The sequence below is a fragment of the Pseudonaja textilis genome, chromosome 2, assembly GCF_049901715.1.
Source record: "Pseudonaja textilis isolate UNSWEBS1 chromosome 2, rPseTex1.2, whole genome shotgun sequence".
Lineage (NCBI taxonomy): Eukaryota > Metazoa > Chordata > Lepidosauria > Squamata > Elapidae > Pseudonaja > Pseudonaja textilis.
The window spans coordinates 216153243-216175863 of NC_141991.1; the positions used below are offsets into that span (position 1 = coordinate 216153243).

Below are 22621 nucleotides of genomic sequence, written 5' to 3' on the forward strand. Positions count from 1 at the left end.
ATAATAATAATGATGATAATAATAAAAAGGTTACCAATGTCTCTCCTTGCTTTTAATAGTCTATATTAACTTATTTAGTTGGTTCTTTAGTCTGTCATATTCCCTTTCCATTACATATTCTTTTTATAAAGTCTAGATTAATACAAATTTTAACACGAAAGAAAAAAAAACAAGTATAGGTTTCCCCCCCTTTTACTGCTTTGAGTGTAACACCTCAATGATTAAAATATACCTTTATTCCCTCATCTTGATCCCCAATAAACCACTATTTTTAAGAAGTTACAATAATAATCATTACATCTTTTCATTTGGATTCCGCAGCATATTTTCCCCCCTTAATTTTTAATAAGTTATCAGTATCTATATTACCCTATTTTCTAAATATTTTTAATTGCAGAAATATTCTTATTACCCCTTGTCACCCTGCAGAATCCCCTTTTTAATTCATCAACCATTATCTCTGAAAAAACAATTTTTTTCAACATTTTACTATTTCCGTATTTCTTTATTTCATGTACCTGTTTCTTACTGCTTCTCCTCCCCCTTTTCCCCATATCTTTTCTCATTCCAGTTTATATCCCTCTCTTTCTTAATATCTTCCTTTCCCCTTTTTTGCTGGGTCTTTCTGCCTTTCCTGACTTCACAGGTATTCCCCCTTTTGATTGCCTTCTTAAATCTCAACTTTTTAACCTTCCTTCTTTCCCCACTTCTTTGTAGTCTTTGTGTTAATTGTCTATTTAAAATGTCTTCTCCTTGAATTGACTCCTCCTCCTCTGAAGCTCTTTCTTCTTGTTCTTCAGTCGCCATTTCCATTTTTTCTAACACAGAGCAAAGTGATTCGCCTCTTTCCTGTAGTAATTCTCTCATATTTTTAAGTTCCATTTTTAATTCCCAAAGAGATATCATCATTACACACTCTTATATTTTATAATCATTAAAGTCCACACAAAAACACTTTTACTTTCCGTCTTTCTTCTTTCAATTTTCTAAAGTTCTCAATTATTCCAGCCCGGAGTCTATACCAAAAACATCAATCAATCCCACAGTCTTTCCTTGCTTTTTTCTTTATTCTGGTTCTGCTTTCACTTTCTAAGATTCTTACTTTGTTTCAATATTTCGTTAATGTTATATCTACACAAGTTCATTCGGAAACAGGATGCATTTGCCTTTTGTTTGAGCTCAAGGTTTTGTCAAAAGGTGACACTCTCCATTATACAAAGTCTTCACCTTTTTCCCCTATTTTTTTATTTAGGGTTTTTTGAACCTCAATATTCCAGCACTGTCCAGTCTCCAATTTGTAAACTTTATTATTATTATTTTTTGACAATCTTAAGTCCAGCTTTATTTTATGCCTGTTTATTGCCAAAATATTTTAGTCCAATTTAGTTAAATCTTTAGTTCCAGCTTCTTCCTTTCCCGGTTTGAAGCCCCGCTTAGCTGTCAAAAATATTTTCTTATTTTTTTTCCTGTCCCTTCGTAATTTCGCTGCTCACTTTTCTTTTCTTAAAAATTCCATGTTACCTTAATCCCAGGGTACTTTTGTTTAGTTGTATTGCCCTGTTGTCCCAGTTCAGATGTTATCCACCTCTTTCTTCCTTCCTGTACAAATCTTAATCCAGCTGAGTCCTCCTCTTCGGGGTGGCCATTTTAAACCACCGCTGCAGTCGTCTTCAGGGGGAAAAAGACCAAGCCTGGGGGGAAGATTTGGCTCCCCTCAACCTGGCTTGCAGCTTCCCCTTACTCCACCACCCCTCCAAGGCAGCTTCAGCCCCTAATCATAATGATCGGGGCTCTCCAACGAAAGAGCAAGGACCATAGAAAGTCGCAATCTATGGTCCGTCAGCGAGGAGGCTCCACCTTTTCCCCCAGTGTTCCCCAATTTCAAGACACATATTTGGTCTGGTTATTAATGAACAGAATTAACAAATTAACCAAAATAGATTGGGACCTTGCTATCACAGACCTAGCAAATATATTGCCACATGAGAAGAAAAACATGAAGAAAATGGTTCAATTAATTTGTATATTTAACTGGACTCCTTATACAACCATCAATCAAAACCATCAATCTATATGTTGTATCTACAGTAGGCAAATACATAAATCCAAAATTCATGTTTTGCTATACTGAACTTTATGCCAAACTTCTGCAGAAAGTTTATTGAAACACAAAAATTACATTTTTAACAAAAAAGTGAAGGAAAAAAGAAAAATAAGCTCTATTACCTTTACTTCAGTTAATCGGTAATCAGGAGGGATGGTTTCTTCTTTTTCTCCAAGTTTCTCATGTTTCTTTTTCTTTGATTTTTCCTGAAAAACAAGAATACAAGAAATAGAAACTTTCACTGTACATTTTCACTGTAATTCATTAGGATTGTCCCATTGATTTGTATTATAGTTATAAAATAATAACTAAATCTATCGTTGACTATCACAGAAATTCTTTCAGCCAATTCCCTACCACATGAAGAACATGAGAAGAAGAATTCAATGAGTAGCCATTTTGAGTTATATTCCATAGCAACACCCATGCTCCTCTTCTTTCATGCCACTTTCAAAATCCAATTATAGAATATCTTGGTTGTGACTGCAATGATGTCTGGTAAGCTTTGAATTACTTAAGCATAGTTTGTGAAACAAGCCATAACTGATTGAGTTCATACATCAGGCTAAGCCACAAACCAGAATGTTTGGCTTCACACAGTGCATGAAGCCACAAATATATATAATTAGGAATATATAATGTTCAGTATTTAAATCCACGCACTGTCATGGCACTATTCCATTGTTGGAGAAATACTTTCAAAGAATTGAGAATTAAATGCTGGCAATTATAGAAAAACTACACTTCATAGCAAACTATTTTGATACTTTCAGAAAATAAAAAGCCCCCCTCCATTATAATCAGCAAATTAGATATTTTATTACTTTCACTTTATCCACAGCAGGTTTTTTTTCTTCTGGAGCAGGCTCACTTTTTCCTAGGCTTCCAGACAAGGCTTCTAGTGCTTCATTAGTTGCTTGTGTGCTCTATAAAAAACATAAGCGAAAATCAATGAAGAGGTATTTAAAAAACTGATTGCAAAATGAGAAATATAATATTATTGATCTCAAATTTAACATGAAATAACAGTCAAAAAACTTATTACTATTATGATAATACAGTAATGTAGAACTGGTTAGACTAAGTAAAAAAAAGTTAGTAGAACTTTTTTAGACAAAATTTATATTGAATTTTCTCCTAGATTAATTATATTTAAAGACTAGTTTGCCAAAGCTTATTAAATTGGACTTAACCCCTCCTGAATCAGGGAAAAAGCTTCAATCTAACAATCCCAAATACTTAAAAAAGAGTGGGGGGGGGAATCCAGATTATCTCAGATCCCAAATTATTTATATCAGCATTTCTCAACTTTCATATCTATAAGATCTGTGAATTGCTACTTCTGGGTGGTCTATATTGCTATAAAGGATGTTTTATAAGGATGCTATGGATAGCAATAGCAATAACAATAGCACTTAAACTTATTTACCACTCCATACTGCTTTACAGCAGCGGTCCCCAACCTTTCTGGTGCTGGTAGTGTGACAGAGAGGGGAGAGGGAATAGTTTTGCATATGTGTGCCACTTGTACAAATGCAGCTTTGCATGCTTGCACTCTTCTTGGTACCGGGCCATGGACTCGGGGTTGTGAACCCCTGCTTTACAGCACTCTCTGAGCAGTTTACAATGTCAGCATATTGCCCCCAACAATCTGGATTCTCATTTTACCGACCTAGGAAAGATGAAAGGCTGAGTCACCCTCAAGTTGGTCATGATTAAACTCCTGGCAGTGAGCAGAGTCTAACTACTGGGCCACCATGGCTTGGTCAATTATTGGACTTGATAAGTTCATCTAGGGATTTTTTGTATTCATTTTATATTAATTTCTATAACTGGTTACTCACTGGAGAAGTGACTGTAGGAGCTGAAGATTTCACAGAAGGCACAGTTGAAGCTGAGACAGCTTCTTCTGCAGATATGTTCTGGGGCTTAGTTGATTCAGGTTTCTAAAGCAAAATGACACAAACAGATACTGATTACAGGATTTACCTTTGCATACGTAGATCAGGAGGCTTTATGTGTTTAACAGACAGATATAATGAGATTCAGGTCAATCTTAGCACAATTAAAATATTTGATTTAGAAAGCATCTTTATATTATATTCAAGGAATAAATCCTCTTCTGGCACATGATATTAAAAGGAAACAAAACTTTTTGTTCAGTTTTTAGATTATACATACCCACACATACAAACACTCTCTCCCTCCCTCTGGCACACACGCATATACAAACACACACACACACACACACAAGCAGCTATTTGCCCTCTCAAATGTGACTTCATTTTTATGGTCTCTAAGAAGATACTCACTGGTGAAACTTCTGATGAAGCCAGAGGTTGCACAGGAAGAGTTACAGATGCAGCTACTTTTTCTTTGGGAGCTTTTGGGGGCTCATCTACCACAGGTTTCTTGGGGGGGAAATTATGAATGAATTTTAATCATTAAAAGGCATGACTGTTTGAGCACCATTAAAAAGAGTTGTGCCTAAATGTCTATTTCTCAGCATGCTACCTAAACCTTAATAAATGATGAGTTATATAAAAGCAGAATATAAAGTGAGGTTATACTATAGATGAATTTACACAATTTTTCATCTGCTTCTATCCAATGCGGTCTTTCTCAATCTGAAATTCTACTGATGCGTTGAGAAATAGTACTCTCAGATTTCCCAAAAGAGCTTCCTAGCTGAAGACTTCGTTTGATTTATATCATTGCTCATCTTACTTTTACATGACACTAAGCGGCTTACAACAAACAAATAAAATACATAACAGAGACAATATTTTTTAAAATAAATAAAAATAATAAAACATGGAATCCAGGCATAATCTAACCAATCATCCACATCACCAAGAGACAGTGTCTAATCCATAAATAGGCACATAATCAAGTTTACAAAAGGCAGCAGGGACAGGCCAAACAAAGGGGGGATGATGTTCCAAAAATCTCTCCTTCTGGGCTCTACCAGTCAACACTTCTTAGCTGGTAGTCCTGGAACATGCCTTCTCACCATATTGGGATAGAATCAGTAGAAAAAGTAATCTAATTCAATACATATTTTTGGATTTAACTGTAGCATTTTGGGCAAAAGAAACATACCTTAGTTGTATCAGCAAGTTCAGTTGGTTTTGATTTTTCTATGGAGGAAGCAGGACAGACAAAATCTTTTGAAAATTCATCAATGAGTTCAGTCTCACTAATTGGCTGTAAAAAGAGGAAATAGATGCAGAGTAATCAATTTAAAAACAGACAAAAATAACAGAGACAATAGCAATAGCACTTAGACTTATATACCACTTCATAATGCTTTACAGCACTCTCTAAGCAGTTTGCAGAGTCAGCATATAGCCCTCAAACAATCAGGGTCCTCAACCTCAGAAGGATGGAAGGTGGTGTCAACCTTGAGTAGATCAGGATCAAACTCCTGGCAGTGGGCAGAATTAGCCTGCAATACTGCTTTCTAACCACTGCGTTACCTTGGCTCTTACACTTAACAAGTTACCATTTATCAAGTACCATTCTTCAGCAGTGGTAAGAACATGATTACTATAGGGTGGATATTTGGTTGGAAATATATATGCATTTCTGTTCAAAAGATTTATTACTATCAGAAAAAAAGTTCACTCCTAAAGTGTCCGTTGCTAGGAATCAACAATGAAAGAACACTTTTGATTTCCTGTCTTCTTTCTGAATTTCCTGCATGTACAGAACTGGAATTGTAACTTATAGCTCTGGACCAAACAATCCTTTGTTTTGATCTAACATGGTATTGTATTTACTATTGCAAAAATAGAAAGGAAAAGAAAAATCTTTATTAAGAACTTCTCTCTTTGTAATATACTAGACTTCCTCCAAAGAGAACATTGAATGTATTCTCAATATATTTTGAAAAAAGAACTGATAAAATTTTCATTCAACTTGTTCTTTTTCAACAGAAGTAATAGAAAATAAATATTTTAAAAATTGTCAAATAACCTTTGGTTTCTCTTCGGCTATTGGCAACAGTGGCTTCCCATCTTTGTCCTAGTATTAAAAAAAGAATGATTGTTAAGAATGCAATTTGTATTCAATCAAAATAAAAATAGTGAAGATACGAAAGAAATCCAGACTCTAACAGAAATTTTTTTCCAATTTCCCAGAACTTTAATAGTTCTATATCATAACAATAATTAAAGTGCACAGTTGATTATTGAGAAGAAGCGGATCAAGCTATGACTGATGTAGTAAGCCTTTTGATGACATGTTGTCATCACATGATATATCGCAACTTATTTCCCCTTTGCTAAACCAGGGGTGGGGGTGGCCAGTACATGACGCATCTGGCCCACAGGCCATGAGTTTTATATCCCTGGCCTAGTGTCATCACTAGGCTTTGGCCATGCTGTCCAGTTGTCAAATTCTATATACTAGGTATGTAATTAAAGAAAATATTATACTCTGAAATTTTAGGTTTTGTTGGTGTCCAATTTATATACTTCATTAAATGAATGGTCAAAAGTCAAGGACAACCTGTAAACTCTGTCATAGACAATCCTTTTTTACACAGTTCATAAAATTCTAAATGTTATTTTTTATTGTATACAAGATTAAACTAGCTGATCTAATTTCTCTGGTTTCTCAGATGCTGAATATACCACTGGTACAAACAATGTTATTAACAAATGTTGTACATAGTAAATATTGCCACCGAATCGTATCTGATAGATGACATTTGTTCTTAGCAGAGTATTTGTTAAAAATTCATCCTCAGTGAAATCAGTATCACAACTTTCATCCAATTTTTTTTATATCAGCGCCATTTTTCCAATTACTGTTAGTTTTCCCCATAAAGACAACTTAGCAGGGGAAAAACCATTGGAATTTTTAGATATTATATATATCATTGCTTTCTAACTAGTATAAATGTTTCTAGATGTATTAGTTCTATTATATTTAGATGTTAATACTATCCATTCAGCCAAAGGTGCTATATTTGTACATCCCTGAGAAAATTAACACCAATTGTTGGCTTCCAGTATTTAATATTTGACAATTGGTAAACTTGATGATATAGTTCCAGATTCCAAAACCAGCCATCAACAAGCACATAGAGACAAATTATTTCTACATGCTAATCAAAAGGCTAAAAGACCACATCACTCCCTTGCCAGCAATCACTATCCAGATACTGGGTGGAATAGTTATAGTGTGCCCTTTTCATCAGTTGGTTGCCAAGGGATCAAACAAGCATTTCCATATTCTTGCCTTTCATGACACACAAAAGCAGTGAAATATGAAAAAGCAACCTGGTCAAGAATCCTAGTGCTCAAAGTGAAATTATCCCCCCTAACCTGGACACAATATGGCAAAATTTAGAAACAAGTGGCCCTAAAGTAAAATTAGTAAGGTATCAGCTAAATAACTTAATAATTTGATATTCCAGTGCAATTGCTAAACAACAAAAATAATATATATTGCATGTCACTAAAAAGTAGGAATTATGAGTTACCAAGGTTGGTTTTAATCTGTATTCAGGAGGAATTGTATCATCACGTTCACCAGGTTTCTTTTCTTTCCTTTCTATGGCCTTTGGCTAAAGGAGGGGAAAAAACAATTTATCAATATAAAAGATGATTCTTTAGAAATCTAAATACATACTCTTATCAAATCAGTGGGATTTAAAAGTGCCTAAATTTAAATCAATCATATCAATGAATGATATATCATATATATCTAAGTATTTTATGACTACTAAACATATAGTATTTAATTTAAAAAAACACTTTATTCCCCCATAGTTGCAACCTAATCTTATTATTTATTTATTTACAAATACCTCTTAATGTATTAAGAAGTACAACTCTTTTACCAACAAGCAAAAATTGTTCTGGTTGGTTATTTGTATCTTTGTTGATTAGATTTTTTTTTAAAAAAAATCTTGCTTTTATTTCTTTAAAAATAACTCGAGGCAGTGATACCTAATATTTCTTCTTCCTCCCATTTTTCCCACACCAACAAACCTGTGAGGTGAGTTATATTAAGAGTGAGTGTCTGACCCAATATCACCTAGCTGTTTTTCATGACTAGGGCAGGACCAGAACTCTCAATCTTCTGGTTGCTACCTGGGTGTCTTAATCACTATACCAAAGTGACTCTATTTTGGGCGCGTAGCACAGATATACCTCTTCAACTTCAACAATGGAACTAATATCTTCTTCAGGTTCAGGTTCTGGCATACCAAGTGTGTCCACAAGAGCATCCAGGGCACTATCACTAATCGTCACCTAAAATGTAAAAGCAAAGTGCAATTATTTTTTAAAAATAATACAGGGGATTCCTTATATCTGCACATGTGCTAGAATTATTGGACATAATGCTGTATTGACCTTTCAGATTTTTTTAGCAATTGTTTCATAGTATAATCTACACCTGGTAGTTAAAACATTTGAATGCAGGATGGTAAATCATGCACTTTTCCATTATAGGGCAATAGTCTGTCTTTTTATATTGAATACTGAATTTCAAGTAATCGATAATAATGCAGGTTCATCAACCATAAATCCACAACCAACCTTGAAACTTGGTTAAGAACTTAGTTGCAGTATAACAATTGTGAGCTCAGGAAAGTACAGTGATCTATATATGAAACAATTATGAGAAGACTCAGGAAAATTAATTCCAGTTTAGTTCAATAAAAAAGGAGAAAATCCATAAATTGAGTAATTTTCTAGACAAAGTGCCAAATGTGTTCTCTCCAGCATCAGTGCTATACTTACTATTATTCAACATTAGATAGTAGATCAATGTCATCCTAATATGCTTTTATAATTTGTTTGTGATCCTGTGCATCAATAAACATTTGGAATGATTATAACACAACATGTAACACAGGTAGGAAGGAAATAAAGAAGTCATGCCCAATAAAACATAATAGCCACAGTGAAAAGAACTGATCACTTTGGCAGACAATGAAATCACATCCTGATTTCACATCTGAAATTCAAACATAGATGTGTTTGAAATCTTGCAGAAACTAAAGGATATATACTTTATGTGTGAATTATCTGTATTTTTAAATAAGAACTCAACCGCCTTTAGATATCAGCTGTACCTTAAATTGTTCAGAGGTTCATAATATGCTATAGATTACTGACATTTTCTCATCTAAAGCCTTCTGGTAGATAGGCCGCACTAAGATGAAACACAGTAAGATCCTCATTTTAAAAGCATATTGGAAAATGCTGAGTGAGAAAAGTGGCAAAGATAAAAATATTTTCTTCAGTTGCAAAGACTCATCCAATGAATGAAGTTTAAATCCAATTAATATGACTCAATACAAATTCTCACAATACAGTTTGAACAGTATATGTATAAAAAGGACTGAAAAAGGGAGCTCAGAAAGTTTGTTACCTAACTTTTGTAGTAGCCTTCCAAAATCATTGATCATAATAATTTTGTGTGTCTAATAATTTTTGAGTATCGGAACATTTAGTATAGAACAGTAATATATCTACCTCTTCCAATTTTGGTTTCTTCTCTTTGGGAGGAGCCGAACTGCTGACCGATGTTGCAGAATGGGCTTGTAAAAGCTCATCTTTGGCTGCAGGCTTATAGCATAAAAATATAAATATATAAGAAATAAATATAAACACAAAATTTATTGGCATAAATTTTAAAAGCAATGCATTAAATCAACATTAATGTATTAATGATTGTATTAATGTATTAAAAGCAATGTATTAAATTAAATATACTGCTATTGCTAAAGCAATGTATTAAAACTTTCTTTTTAAATGGATATTTCAAGCTTGGCAATATTCCTTTAAGACAGTAAAACCAGTACCTCTTTTGGCCTGACTTCCTTTTCTCCAGCAGATGGTACAGTAGTGCAAGTGAAATCAGATGACAGCGCATCTGCAAGGTCATCGTCTGTCATTGTTGGCTAAATGAAAACATAAACTTGGTTAGACTTATACTAGTTGCCCAATAGCTCTTTACAGGTTATGGGTCCCTTATATGCAAATACTTCATATTCAAATTAGCCAATTTCTAATCTGGAAACACCCATCATTCTCTACTAATAGAAGCAGTAACATCAAAATTGAAGACAAGGATGACAAAAAGAGATGATTTGCAATCTAGTTTTGCAATGACTTTTCTACTAGCAGTTCTTTGCTATTCAGTTGTTGCATTCACACATAATATCAAGAGTGTTTTTTAATGGTGTGATTCAAATAAAATGCAGCTAGTCCTCGTATTAAGACCATTCGTTTAACAACAATTCAAAGTTATGATGGCCTTGGAAAAAGTGATTTATGACCTGCATTCACACATATGACCATTGCATGGTTATTTGCTTAATGATTACCATAAAATTGTCATAACATTTGGTCCAATTTGACATGATTTATGATGGAAATTCTGGTCTCAATTGTGACTGTAAGTCCAGGACTACCTATATCAATCCAAAATGGAGGTCATACAATGGCAAAAACAAACCAACATTATAATTTAGCATAATAAGTGAATACAGCAAGTGTTATTATAGAGTTGAAGAGAAAATTGACCATTAAAACACCAGAGTGAGGGTTTTTTTTCCTGTATAGATACCCGATTCTTCCAAAATTATTCTGAAAAGATAGCTATTTGAACATAAGCTGGGAATCTACCCCGTTTTCCGAATTACTAATTATTTGTTTAAAAAATCCCTTCCAACAGAATTTTAACAGAGAAAATATTATTGTTTCCCCTTACATTCTATTAGAAAATATTGCCTTGATTGATTTTTTTTCTGGGATTAATCTCCAACATGAAACTATACATGTCTTAACTTAGCAAAATATTTTGAAATAATTACAGAATTAAAAGGGATTCTGAATTTTATTCAATGACTGTGCCCCATTTATTTTATATTAGAAATGAAAAGCCACACCTTATAGTCTGAATCCACAATTCTTGTCCATAATAAAAAATTATTGTGTTTATACCACATAAAGTACAAAAACTTTTCTACATAACATTCTGTATCGAATCCTAGAGATTACCGTATTTATCGGCGTATAACACGCACAGGCGTATAACACGCATTCCCTTTAATATGCGGCGGGCGCAGCGTCACGACGCTGCGCCGCCGCTAGGCACTATTGGGAACGGGACATCGGCGTATAACACGCATACATCATTTGCCCCCTATTTTCAGGGGGAAAAAGTGCGTGTTATACGCCGATAAATACGGTACTTATTGAATTCAACAAAAATGATACTATCTATTCAGTTTTATGTGCCAAACAAATTGTTTAAAACTGCACATTTCTAGTGGTTTGAGTTAGTCACTTGTATAACACCATGACTATTTATATATAGGAAATTGGTTGCATCCCAACAAATCAGTTTTCTCTGTAATATTAAATTTTCAAATGTTTTGGAGCAGGTGGGAACATAAACATAGCACCTGACTGCAAATCCTAAAACAGAAGCGTTTTTTCTCAGGATCATCCAAAATGTTTAAGATGTTGCACTCCAGATCACCAATTGTGTCAAACTCAATTTCACTTAGGGCTGCATCAGGATTGTGTTTGACCTCGGTGGCTGGGTGGACATGGCTGGGGTGGGCATTGACAATGTACCTCGTGTTGGGGACACTTGTGGTGGCCAAATGCTAAGGCAGGACTTCCCTCAGACCTTTCCTCACTCTCATTATCATCTTCCTTCCGTCCTTCCTTCCTTCCTTCCTTCCTATTCTTCTTTTTCCTTTCCTCTTCATTCTCCTTTCTTTTTCCTTCCTCTCTTTCCTTATTTTTCCTTCCTTGCTCTCTTGGCATCTTTCCTTCTTTTTCTTTGTCCTTCCTCTTTCCCTTTCTCCTTTCCTGTCCCTTCTTGCATGTTCAAATGCAAAAGGGGAAACATTTGTCCTTTTGTTTGGTTTTTAGTTTGTTCTACCAGTGAAAACAGAGCCGGGGGTGGGGGGGCTGCATGCAGCCCTTCCAGAGCCTATTTTCAACAGCCTCTTCAAGCCCTCTGCTAGTGAAAATGGAGCTCACGGGGCATGTGCCCCCTACCCCCAAACACTTTTTCGCTGGCAGAGGGCTGCAGGAGACCATCGCAGCATGTTTTTGCTGGCAGAGGCATTGCAGGCCAGTCCTTTGCTGTTTCCAAGGTGGCCCTGCGGGCCAGATCTAAGCACTCTGAGGGCTGATCCAGCCCATAAGCCTTGAGTTTGACACCCCTGAATTAGAGATTAAACTCAAAACACTGCATGGTCCTATTATATGTACCTAAACCTATTGGTTTGATTTGTGTTTGAAACAAGCATGGATAACTGTATATGCAAAGAACAGTAATAATTTTCTCTGTTCGCATTTTGTAATGAACCAATTAACCATACCTGTGATTCTTCCACTGCAACTGATGGGGAAGCTATTTTATCATCACCTTTACTCTGAAAAAGAAAAGTATGTTTGTGATTATATTTTAGGCAATTTGCCGCATAGGAAATGGCTGAAACATAATTCAGGGTAGTTTATACCTCCAATAATTTCCTGTATTCTGGAGGAATTGTGCTCTCCCATTTGCCCAACTCTTCTATATTTAAGGACAACATTGGATCCTACATCAAAAGAAAAGTTACATTTTATTCTTGAGCTCAACAATTAATTCACAGTTACATGAAAGATATTTCCATAAGATTCCAATTTATTAAGAAAAATATCATTTTAAGTTCATTTTAATACTAGTTAGTTATCTATTCAAAATGGTAATCCATAATATTTGGTAAAAATGACTGTGCTTATGGTAGGAAAAATCAATACAAGCTGATGTCTACATCTGTAAATGTCTGTTCTGTTTTTTTATTCTATCAGTATTGTACAGAACAAATTGCATTTTACCTCAATTACCTAACAATTGAGAACTGCAGTTCACGTTAAAAAGACAAATTATAATACCTAATACTTAAAATATGCTGGGTTTTAAAATAACATACCATCTGGCAGGAAGTGATAATTATCAGGATAATTGAATTATTAAGAGTAATTATTGGAAATGGAAATAAACTTACTACTTTTGAAGAAAAAAAAGCCCTTGCTTAGAGTACAGAAAATGATTATTCTTCCTCTATATTTTGAGATCCAACTATTAGCTTCTTCTTATCTGACTATGTGAATAATTAAAAAAAACATTAACCTACCAAGTTATATATTAATGATGGTTAGATTAATTCTTAATACAGTGTTTGTAAATACCCAAACCTTCTTTTTCCTACATTTTGATTACAAAGAGAGGGAGGAAAGTCCATAGGCATAGACATATTTCCAGACATTATAGTCTGAAATAGTTCTCTCTTTTTGCTGTTCTATAACTTTTATTCCTCCCACAAACTGAGCAAGAAGCCATTCAACTTCCCTGTTTTCTAATATGTATATTATAAAGAGGATATAATTTTTTCACAACAGTGCAATGCTATCTCTAATGGTTCCTAGACCAGATTACCGTTCTACGATAGATATAGAATGAAAATATGGGAATATTTAAGAAAGGAAAAAGATTGGATTGAATTGGATTGAAGCTGTTTTTAAAGTTTCAGAAGATGTTGCAAATGAGTCAGGAATATACAGAGATTCTCAAAATGCAATGGGCTGCCTTTTGAAAATCTGTGCATAGCTTCATCATTGTGCTATATATATATACGCCTACCATGTTAAGTAAATGTGTTTATGGGGAACAATTCTACATTCTGAAAATTTAGGTCAGTCCCTTCACCTAGACCTATTCCTATGGAAGCAAGCTCTCCTAAATTCATTTGGACTTAACATCTGAATTGAAACTAAATAATCACAATATGCTGGTAAGCAATACAAAATAAAAAATTTGAAAAATGCATAATAGAGGCGCATATACCAATGTTCAAGGATATCACATGAGGAAACAAAATTTGGAAAAACATTATTTTACTTGCATCCACATTTACAAAATGTAATTATAAAAATTCAGATTTCATGCATAAGGTTCTTATAGAAAAAATTCCATACCGAAACTTCCGGTCCAGTATATGTAGGAGCAGGTGGTTCATTTTCTTCAGGACTTCCAAGTGTATCTATTAAATCATCTAAGGCAGTATCTAAATCAGACTAGGAAAACATTTTTTAATAATATATAACACTGGCATGGAGTAGTTGATTACTAGAGTGTTCTATAGCAATAAATTTATTATTTCTTTAGTAAATATATATACAGCTTAAAATTATTATAATCAAATGTTTAAAAACCAATACAGTAAAATCTAACAAATCAGAGGTGGTATTCAGCAGGTTCTGACCAGTTTTGAATAGTTAGGAGAACTGGCAAATACCACCTCTGACTGGCCCTGCCCCCATCTATTCTCTGCCTCCCGAGTCCCAGTTAATCAGCTGGATCTTCTTTGGTTGCCCTGCACAGCAGAACGGAGCTGGAAAGCAAGTTAGTGGGGTGGGGAGGGAATGGGGAATTTTGCAGTATCCTTCCTCTGCCACGCCTACCAAGCCACGCCCATAGAACCGGAAGTAAAAAAAATTCAATACCACCACCGTAACAAGTCATTTAAATTGTAAAATGTTTCAGTAAAATATTTATTTATTTATTTATTTTGTCAAACAATTATTAGATAACAAGTATAAGTATAAACATGGTTATAAATATATGAAATGGATACAAATAAGAAAAAAAATAAACAATAGGACAGGGATAGTAGGTACCTCTTAGGAAAGGGGTCAGGTCAATAGTAGACAATATTGTACTGTTACTATTGTATTATATACTATTGTATATTGTATCAATACTACTACCCAGAGTTATAGTTTATCTAACCTGGAGATATTTTACCATTGGACAAACAAATTTGGTCAGTACTATATGGTAGAGACTTGCTAATAGAAGAAAGAAATAACTTGGCTGTTAGAAATCCAGATATCTAATTTTTGTAATTAGCAGAATGTAGGAAATAGGACTTGAAAATGCAGATAAATGCTACATGTCTGGGAAAATAAGGCGGTTGGGTCACAGGATGAGATAAGTTTTTAGTATACATAAAAGGTAAACTTTGAAGAAAATTGGAATGAAAGGAGCGGGGAAGATTACCCAGAAGAAGAGGAATGTTGAATTTAAAAAGATATAAAAGGTGTGGTGCTATGAGTACAGGAAGACAAATGTCTAGAGAGAAAGATAATACAGGCTTAGGGATTCTGCTTGACATCAGTAAGCTTGACTCAGAGAGACCACACCTAGAAGAAATGACTGGCGGGGGGGGGGGGGGAGGAAGTGGATAATTTAGTAAAACACCTGAGGAGTAAAAAGGACTTGAGGAGAGATTTACAGACAAACAGAAAAATTACTCAAATGCAAGCAAGCAAAAAGGCAGAGATTTAAAGGGAGGAAAAAGTTATTCATGAGTCAGGCAGCTTAAAAAGACAAAAGGAGGAACAAAGCTTTCCAGTCAGAGCAGTAAGAGAAAGATTATATGTGCCACATACACATTTGATTATTCTAGTATGCATATACATTTGTATATGTAGTACAATATACATGTTTTATTTTCTCAGGAGCCAGCATAGTAATGATGGGGAAATTACAATTTGAAATAAAGCTGATCATGTGTATTTAAAAAAAGAAAATCAAGATTATCCATGCTGGCCAGCTACTTTTAAAATGGTGCTTAAAAAAAAGAATAATGCAGCAGTAGAATACACGGTAAGTAAACCCTTGTTTACCTTTTCTGCTGGTTTACTGTCTGCAGTAACAGGGGTAGGAGATGCCTGCTTATGTTCTTTAGTCTGAAAATAAGAATGTATTTCTGAGAGCTAGTACATAATTTCACATACACATACTAATAACCACCACTAAACTCACCTCTGCAGTTGCAGCAGTCAAACCAGCAGCTGCAATTGTTCCAGCTGTGCCAACAGCCACTTTGGAAGCCAATGGTTTCTTGTCAGTGTCAGCCTAAGGTGGAAAAGGGTGAGATCAGCCAAGACAAAGTACCGCTAATATTTAGAGCAGCTCAAATTCTAAGCAGAAATTGTCATACAAGCATGACTTTACATTGGTCATAAATAAAAAGCATAACATGAAATCATTTACCACAAGCATAATTCAGAATTACTGCAAATCTTGCATAGACAGGTAGTCCTCGACTTACAACAGTCCATTTAGTGACTGTTCAAAGTTACAATGGCATTGAAAAAAGAGATGTAAGGCAGTTTTTCATACTTATGATTGTCCCTGAGATCATGTGATCCAAATTCGGACACTTGGCATACTATGACGGTTGCAGTGTCCTGAGGTCATGTGATCACCTTTTGCAGCCTTGTGACAAATAAAGTCAGTGGGGAAACCAGATTTACTTAACAGCTGTGTGACTAACTTAACTGGAATGATTCACTTAACAATTAACAATTGGGACAAGAAAGATCATGAAATGGGGGAAAATTCACTTAACGAATGTTTCACTTAACAACATAAACTTTGGGGTCAGTTGTGGTTATATTTTCATTTCTAATTAATATTTTATTCTTTATGAGATACAGTAATCCTAGAACATTGCCTAGCAAAAGGATCAACAGTGCAATTCTAGCCATGCAAATAAAAATATGAGAGGAAAAAATATTTTATTAGCCATGCACAATGATATTCTATATAGTGGTACATTAAATCTGAGGTGTTTAGGAAAATACCATTTTCTAAATAATTCAATAAGCTTATAGTAGGAATATGATGTAACCCACTTTAAGACACTAACTACTGCCTTACAAAATGCTTATATGTTAACCAATGCTTACTAAATGGAAACTCTGTTCTGAATCAATAGTAACATTTTAAAGTACATTTTTAAACAATCAGACTAAGTTACTGCAAAATGCATGCACTTAACTATTATGGAGGATCAAAGAGTGGCTTGTATATCCTGCTAGTGGTCAATTTTGTAATATAAAAAAGCAACCAACTATGAGGTTTCACCTAAATAAGTCTAAATTATCCAAGTACTCGAAATTGCCTTATTGCTCCCCATACAAGAAGAATAAAGAGAACAAGAGAACAAGAACAAGTACGACAAGAACAAAAAGAAATCCCACAACCATAATTTATATATAAGAGGTCGTAATTACACATTTGGAATATGTTCTAATCTGTTTTAAGAATACAGAAAAAGCGAAAGTTATTTACCAAAGTGGTTTATGTAGAAATACATCTCCCCTCACTTGTCCCTCTTAGTCTTTGGGATTCCTTCTCTACCAGTTTTTCTCATTTTGTTGCTCTCCAGATTAACAAATTCAGTTCCCACAATTCTAACCTAGCATGGCCTATGGTTAGGAATCCCAGTAATTTCTGGAGTGTACCATTTCGGGGAAAGCTATCATAAACTTAATATAAGAAATGCTACTTGAATATTTTCATTAGAAAAATCACCTTACCTTTGCTTCTTTAGCTGTTGCCAATTGTGTTGACTTGGCATTTTGACCAGAGGTTTCTTTTCCCAAACTTGGTTGCTTAGCCTCCTTCCCTAAAGAATCTTTGCTCAAACTTTTTGCCTGCACAAATATATTTTTAAATCTTTAAGTATATGTTTACACTAATTTGCATTTAAAGTAATTTTTATCATAATATGTAAACCAATTACCCCTCCAGGATCTCTCTGCTTCCCTTCAACTGGACAGACAGGTTGAGGTTCATCTGCCTGAAACACACACAGTAATATGAAAACTTAATGAAACCTCTTTTATACTGATTTTTATTCTAGAACAGAATGCTCTGCATTATGAACAAAATAATCAAGTAATATTATTACTTTCCCTACACAGTACAAATTTCAACACCGTGCAGACATATATCTTCTAACATAATTACATTATAATTGAAATATATTCAAATTAGTCATGTACCCCTGCCTGATTATTAAAATATAAATCCCACCAATAAGATGGACACAGTTCTTCAAGGGGAGGGTAAACGTTTACATTCTAACTTTCCACTAGTATCAGATTTCTCTAAAGATAACAAATACTTAAAAGTTGAGCCATCAAATGTGTTAAATGAATATAAGCCCATTCATTTCTATATAGTTTAAAATTATGTTCATACTAGCTGCAATACGTATTTAATGCACACTCAGAATAAAGGCTTTTCATCCTACCTTTTTGTCTTGTAGTGCTTTTTCAGGTTCTGTCTTTGGTTTTTGAGTTGCCTGTAATATGATAAGTAAAAGAATAAAAAAATAATAACTTAATTTACACTTTTCAGTGGCTACTGCAGGAAGATTTTCTGCAAGCTTTGTATAACTTAAAGTCTCTGGAGCTTTTGTGAGAAAGTTATAACTAAGATGCCCCAAAAGTATTTCTATGGCTTTAGGCACTATTTAAAATGATACTTATACAATTTATTCATTTAAAACATTAACCAAATTCTGGGTGACTAACAACCAAGAGTAAAACAATATACATATAATAATATGTACATATACATCATAAATATACATAACATACACATAATAAAAGCCAAAAACAATAAAACTCTGCATGGTATAAAAACAACTTAACTTTCCATAGTGCATAGGCAAAATAGTTTACCATCTGTGACAAGAGCAGAATGAAGAAAATTAAATCTAAATGTATTAGTTAACAAACGATGAAATGTTAGGGTGGTATTTATGAGAACAATTTAAATTGTGAATTAGAGGAAAAAATACAAAATTCAAATCAGAAAGTGGGATTTAGAGGAAATTGGAATTTAGGATTACTTTTACATCATCTTAAATATTAAGCACGTATAATAAGCATCTATATTAGCAACATATGAATTGCCCACTTCAAACTCTACATAATACTATGCTTTCAATTAACTAATCTCTTTATAATAGAAATAAAAGCTTTTCTCCAATGCATCCACACATTTTAATACCGTACAATTGTTATCAAACACAAGCAGAAAAGCAGAAACCTCTAGCTTTCTTGTCTTTTAAACAAGAAGAAATTCGCCAAAAGCAAATCTATATCATTCTCTAGGACATAAGTACAGTATTAAACTACAGTAGACTAAATGGTAAGAAATAATATTAGACTGCTTTTATAAGATACATTTTCAAAGTGTGCTGTGCCATGAGAAGAGATTGCAATGTGATCATACAAAAGGAAGGCAGAAGTAAGCTAGAATGTATTAGTTCAGAACTAATGAATGAGCACATGCTTGCAATGTGGCTGCTGTTATTATCAAGCATAAACACACACAGCTCAGAGTCTGTATCACCTTCTTCCTGTTTCTTTTTCTTTTCTGGGAATCCACTCCACGTGTCTGCTGTTGGCTTGAGGAAGCCTAGTATTGGGAGTACAAACTCAGGATCTTGGAAAGAAATTGCTCAAGATATAACAAGGAAACTTCTTACTAATCTCGTCTTTCTATCCTCAAGAAATGGTGAACAAAAATATCTCTGTTGATTGATACAAAAATAACCAGGATTCTTATTTCTTATTCTTATTTTATTGAAGTATGTACTGAAGTGTGTGTGTGTGTGAGTGTGTGTGTGTGTGTGTGCGCGCGCGTGTGTGTGTATTGACTAGGGCCATGAAGCACTTTGAAACTGAAAGAATAAAGATGTTTTAAAACAGATGTGGTGGCAATTGTACCATTTGTTGCAACTCCTTAATCTAAAAATATTGTTTCTAATAAAAAAATTAATTGCTTTAAGGAATCTGACCCAATGCTATATGAGGGCTACTGATACTGTGAAGCATGTTTTCCCCTTCAAATCCACAGCACTGCACTTTCAATCTATAGACTTGTTGCCTTGACAAATGTGGATGCTAAGATAACTACCGATATTTTGATTTATTAACTTGTTCCAACAACTGAGTTTTCTCAATTTCTGTACTCCAAGTTAAACTTTATTATGTATTATTTCTAATGGTACAACCTGTCCTTTTCTCTCTCTCTCTCTCTCTCTCTCTCTCTCTCTCTCTCTCTCTCTGTGTGTGTGTGTGTGTGTGTGTGTGTGTGTGTGTAAATGTCAAGTTCGTCCTTTTTTAAAAAATTAGGTTCTCTTTTCTGGATAATTAATTCCAGAAATATATAACTCTGTGTCATATCTGCTCACTATATAACTTGGAATAAATCAGACTTGATCCCTTTGAGTTTTGGAAACAATGTATACTACAGATTAAGTAGATGAGGTGATTTTTCTGTTTTCCGAGTACAAAGATTCTTAAGAAAGTCCTTTCAACTGAAAAAATTATATTTATTCCCTAGATTGATATACAAAAATCTAGATAATGTAGTATTCTGCTGAGTACATAAGTATAAAGTAAATATAATTAATACACTCAAATCATTTTATTCTATGAGATGTAACATCTTCCCTGGGTTAATGAATGGAAAGTTTTGCCAACTTGCCACTTGACATCTTGGCCCATCTTGGAAATGGATATTTGCCAACCCTGACAAAAGAATAGGGGGCCATTGCCGAAAATGAAGGATGACAATGGCACAGGGATCGTCAGTGAAATAGCTGAGTTTGCACAGCACCACTGACTATGCATGTGCACACACAGTATGTCCAAGGTCGAAACAGGTGCATGAGCTTACATTATAGCACGCTGGCTGAAATTAAGGTTCTTTCCCACATGTTTGAGGATTCCCTTATGGAGGATAAATTATAAATAAACATGGGTTAGAACTATTTCATTAAAAAATCCAACATCTTGGCCTTTCCAAGGAGCAGCTCCCTTAAACGTCAGGAAATCCAACAGCACCTGTCTTTCTCTACCCAGGAACATTTTCTTGAACAATCAGATCTCCCTTCACTAACCAGTGAGATAGTTATATCATATAACTGTATCTAAATTCAGAGGGCGCTAACTCTAATCTGTTGTAACACTCTCCCCATAGCAGTTCTGAGCTGATTTTTAAAAAGTCCCATGTGAACTGAGATTGCGCCCTGTGGACAAGGGGCCACTGAGACCACAGCTCATGTCCTGCTATATTACACCCTATATAAGGTCTCACCAACTCATTCTATAACTCCTTATCTGACAAAGTACCTCTTTTATGTACAGTTTTTACTATCAAATCAATAGGATACAGTTTCTTTATCGCTACATTCTGCTATACTGTCATAAAACTGGGTAGATTCTGGTGACCCAATCATGGTCAATCATTAATTGTAATACACCCTTGCTCTGTTTTGTTTTGTTTTAATGTTTTAATTTTTATTCTGTGGCCATAATAAAATATTGAATCGACAATATGAGAAAAGGGAGTTTTTTTGTTTTGTTTTTTTACTTTTTTACTACATGTGTTTATGATAATAGAAAAATGTAAGAAAGTTCAACATTCAGCACAGCAGATTGATAATAAATGTACCAAGGTATAAGAGAGTGGAAATAGAGGTAGCAACATCTTGATTTTAAAAAATGAAAGGCTAAAAGTTTTTTTTTTAATGGAACATTATTTGGATACACGTCATTTTATTTCCATCCTCAAATAAAACCAGAATCTTAGCCTTCTAATTGTATTAAACTACGGCTGTATGATTTTTATATGATCTCATTGTGTCCTCACCATTCAAAACAAAGGATGAAATAAACTGCTGAATCATATCCCAAATGCTGCATACAGTGGTGGGACTCACATTTTTTTACTACCGGTTCTGTGGGCGTGGCTTATTTGGTGGACGTGGCTTAGGGTCACATGACTGGGTGGGCGTGGCTTGGTGGCCATGTGACCAGGGTGGTCATATGACTGGGTGGGCGTGGCTTGGTGGTCATGTGACTGGATGGGTGTGGCCAACTCAATGTCATTCACATCAACGGGTGCCTCACCTGGCCCTTCCCCTCCCAGCCATTCCTTGTCACATCTAGCCTCAACATATCTACAGTTCTGTAAAAAGTTGTTCACCTTTTGTTGACTTTATTATTTACATACTATAGGTGTACTTTCATGGACCACTGAAAGGAGGAAATGGCTCACATGCTTTGCCCAAGAGGGTAATAGGCAACAGGCTTTTAGGGAGCTGCCAGAAAGAGGGGGCGCAATGTATTTTCCAAAGCACCAGAAGGCAAACAATGTATTTTCCAAAGCAGGATGGAAACTGAACACAGAGAGAAGCAACCTAAAAGTAAGGAGAAACTTCCTGACAGTGAGAACAATTAACTAGTGGAACTGCCTGTCTCCAGAAGTTCTGGGTGCTCAATCACTGGAAGTTTTTAAGTAAAGACTGGACAGCCATTTCTCTGAAATGGTATAAGGTTCACCCCAAGGTCCCTTCTAAGTGTTATTCTGTTATTCTGACACCTCTCCCAGGACCTCTACTCTAAATTTGGCACCCTCAGTTTTCCTACCTGACAGGGGGTTGGACTAGAATACCTCCAAGGCCCCTTTCAACTCTATTAAACACACACTATAGATATGTAAACCGTGAAAAATACCTGGGCAAAAGAAAGGCAATAAAATCACTCTAGGTGTAGGGACAGTATAAAATATTAATATATGATAATGGAACAATTAAAAAATAATAGCACT

General features: G+C 34.7%; 1 protein-coding gene across 7 annotated transcripts in view; it reads right to left on the minus strand.

Annotated features, from left to right (window-relative positions):
* CAST (calpastatin) overlaps positions 1-22621 on the minus strand; it is a 42745-nt gene that overhangs the window by 14647 nt on the left and 5477 nt on the right. For 2 of the 7 annotated variants that reach the window (XM_087927026.1, XM_087927027.1), the window contains exons 2-20: positions 19355-19420; positions 18246-18296; positions 17733-17789; positions 17527-17643; positions 15965-16057; positions 15826-15888; positions 14113-14211; positions 12612-12692; positions 12471-12524; positions 9930-10028; positions 9601-9693; positions 8269-8370; positions 7596-7679; positions 6083-6130; positions 5207-5311; positions 4417-4515; positions 3949-4050; positions 2929-3030; positions 2227-2310 (exon numbers count right to left, since the gene is read on the minus strand). In XM_087927026.1, the coding sequence (XP_087783152.1) occupies positions 2227-2310; positions 2929-3030; positions 3949-4050; positions 4417-4515; positions 5207-5311; positions 6083-6130; positions 7596-7679; positions 8269-8370; positions 9601-9693; positions 9930-10028; positions 12471-12524; positions 12612-12692; positions 14113-14211; positions 15826-15888; positions 15965-16057; positions 17527-17643; positions 17733-17789; positions 18246-18296; positions 19355-19420 (1599 nt within the window). The remainder of the gene's footprint in view (positions 1-2226; positions 2311-2928; positions 3031-3948; positions 4051-4416; positions 4516-5206; positions 5312-6082; positions 6131-7595; positions 7680-8268; positions 8371-9600; positions 9694-9929; positions 10029-12470; positions 12525-12611; positions 12693-14112; positions 14212-15825; positions 15889-15964; positions 16058-17526; positions 17644-17732; positions 17790-18245; positions 18297-19354; positions 19421-22621) is intronic. The other 5 variants (XM_087927029.1, XM_087927030.1, XM_087927031.1 and 2 more) reach the window with 3 other exon arrangements.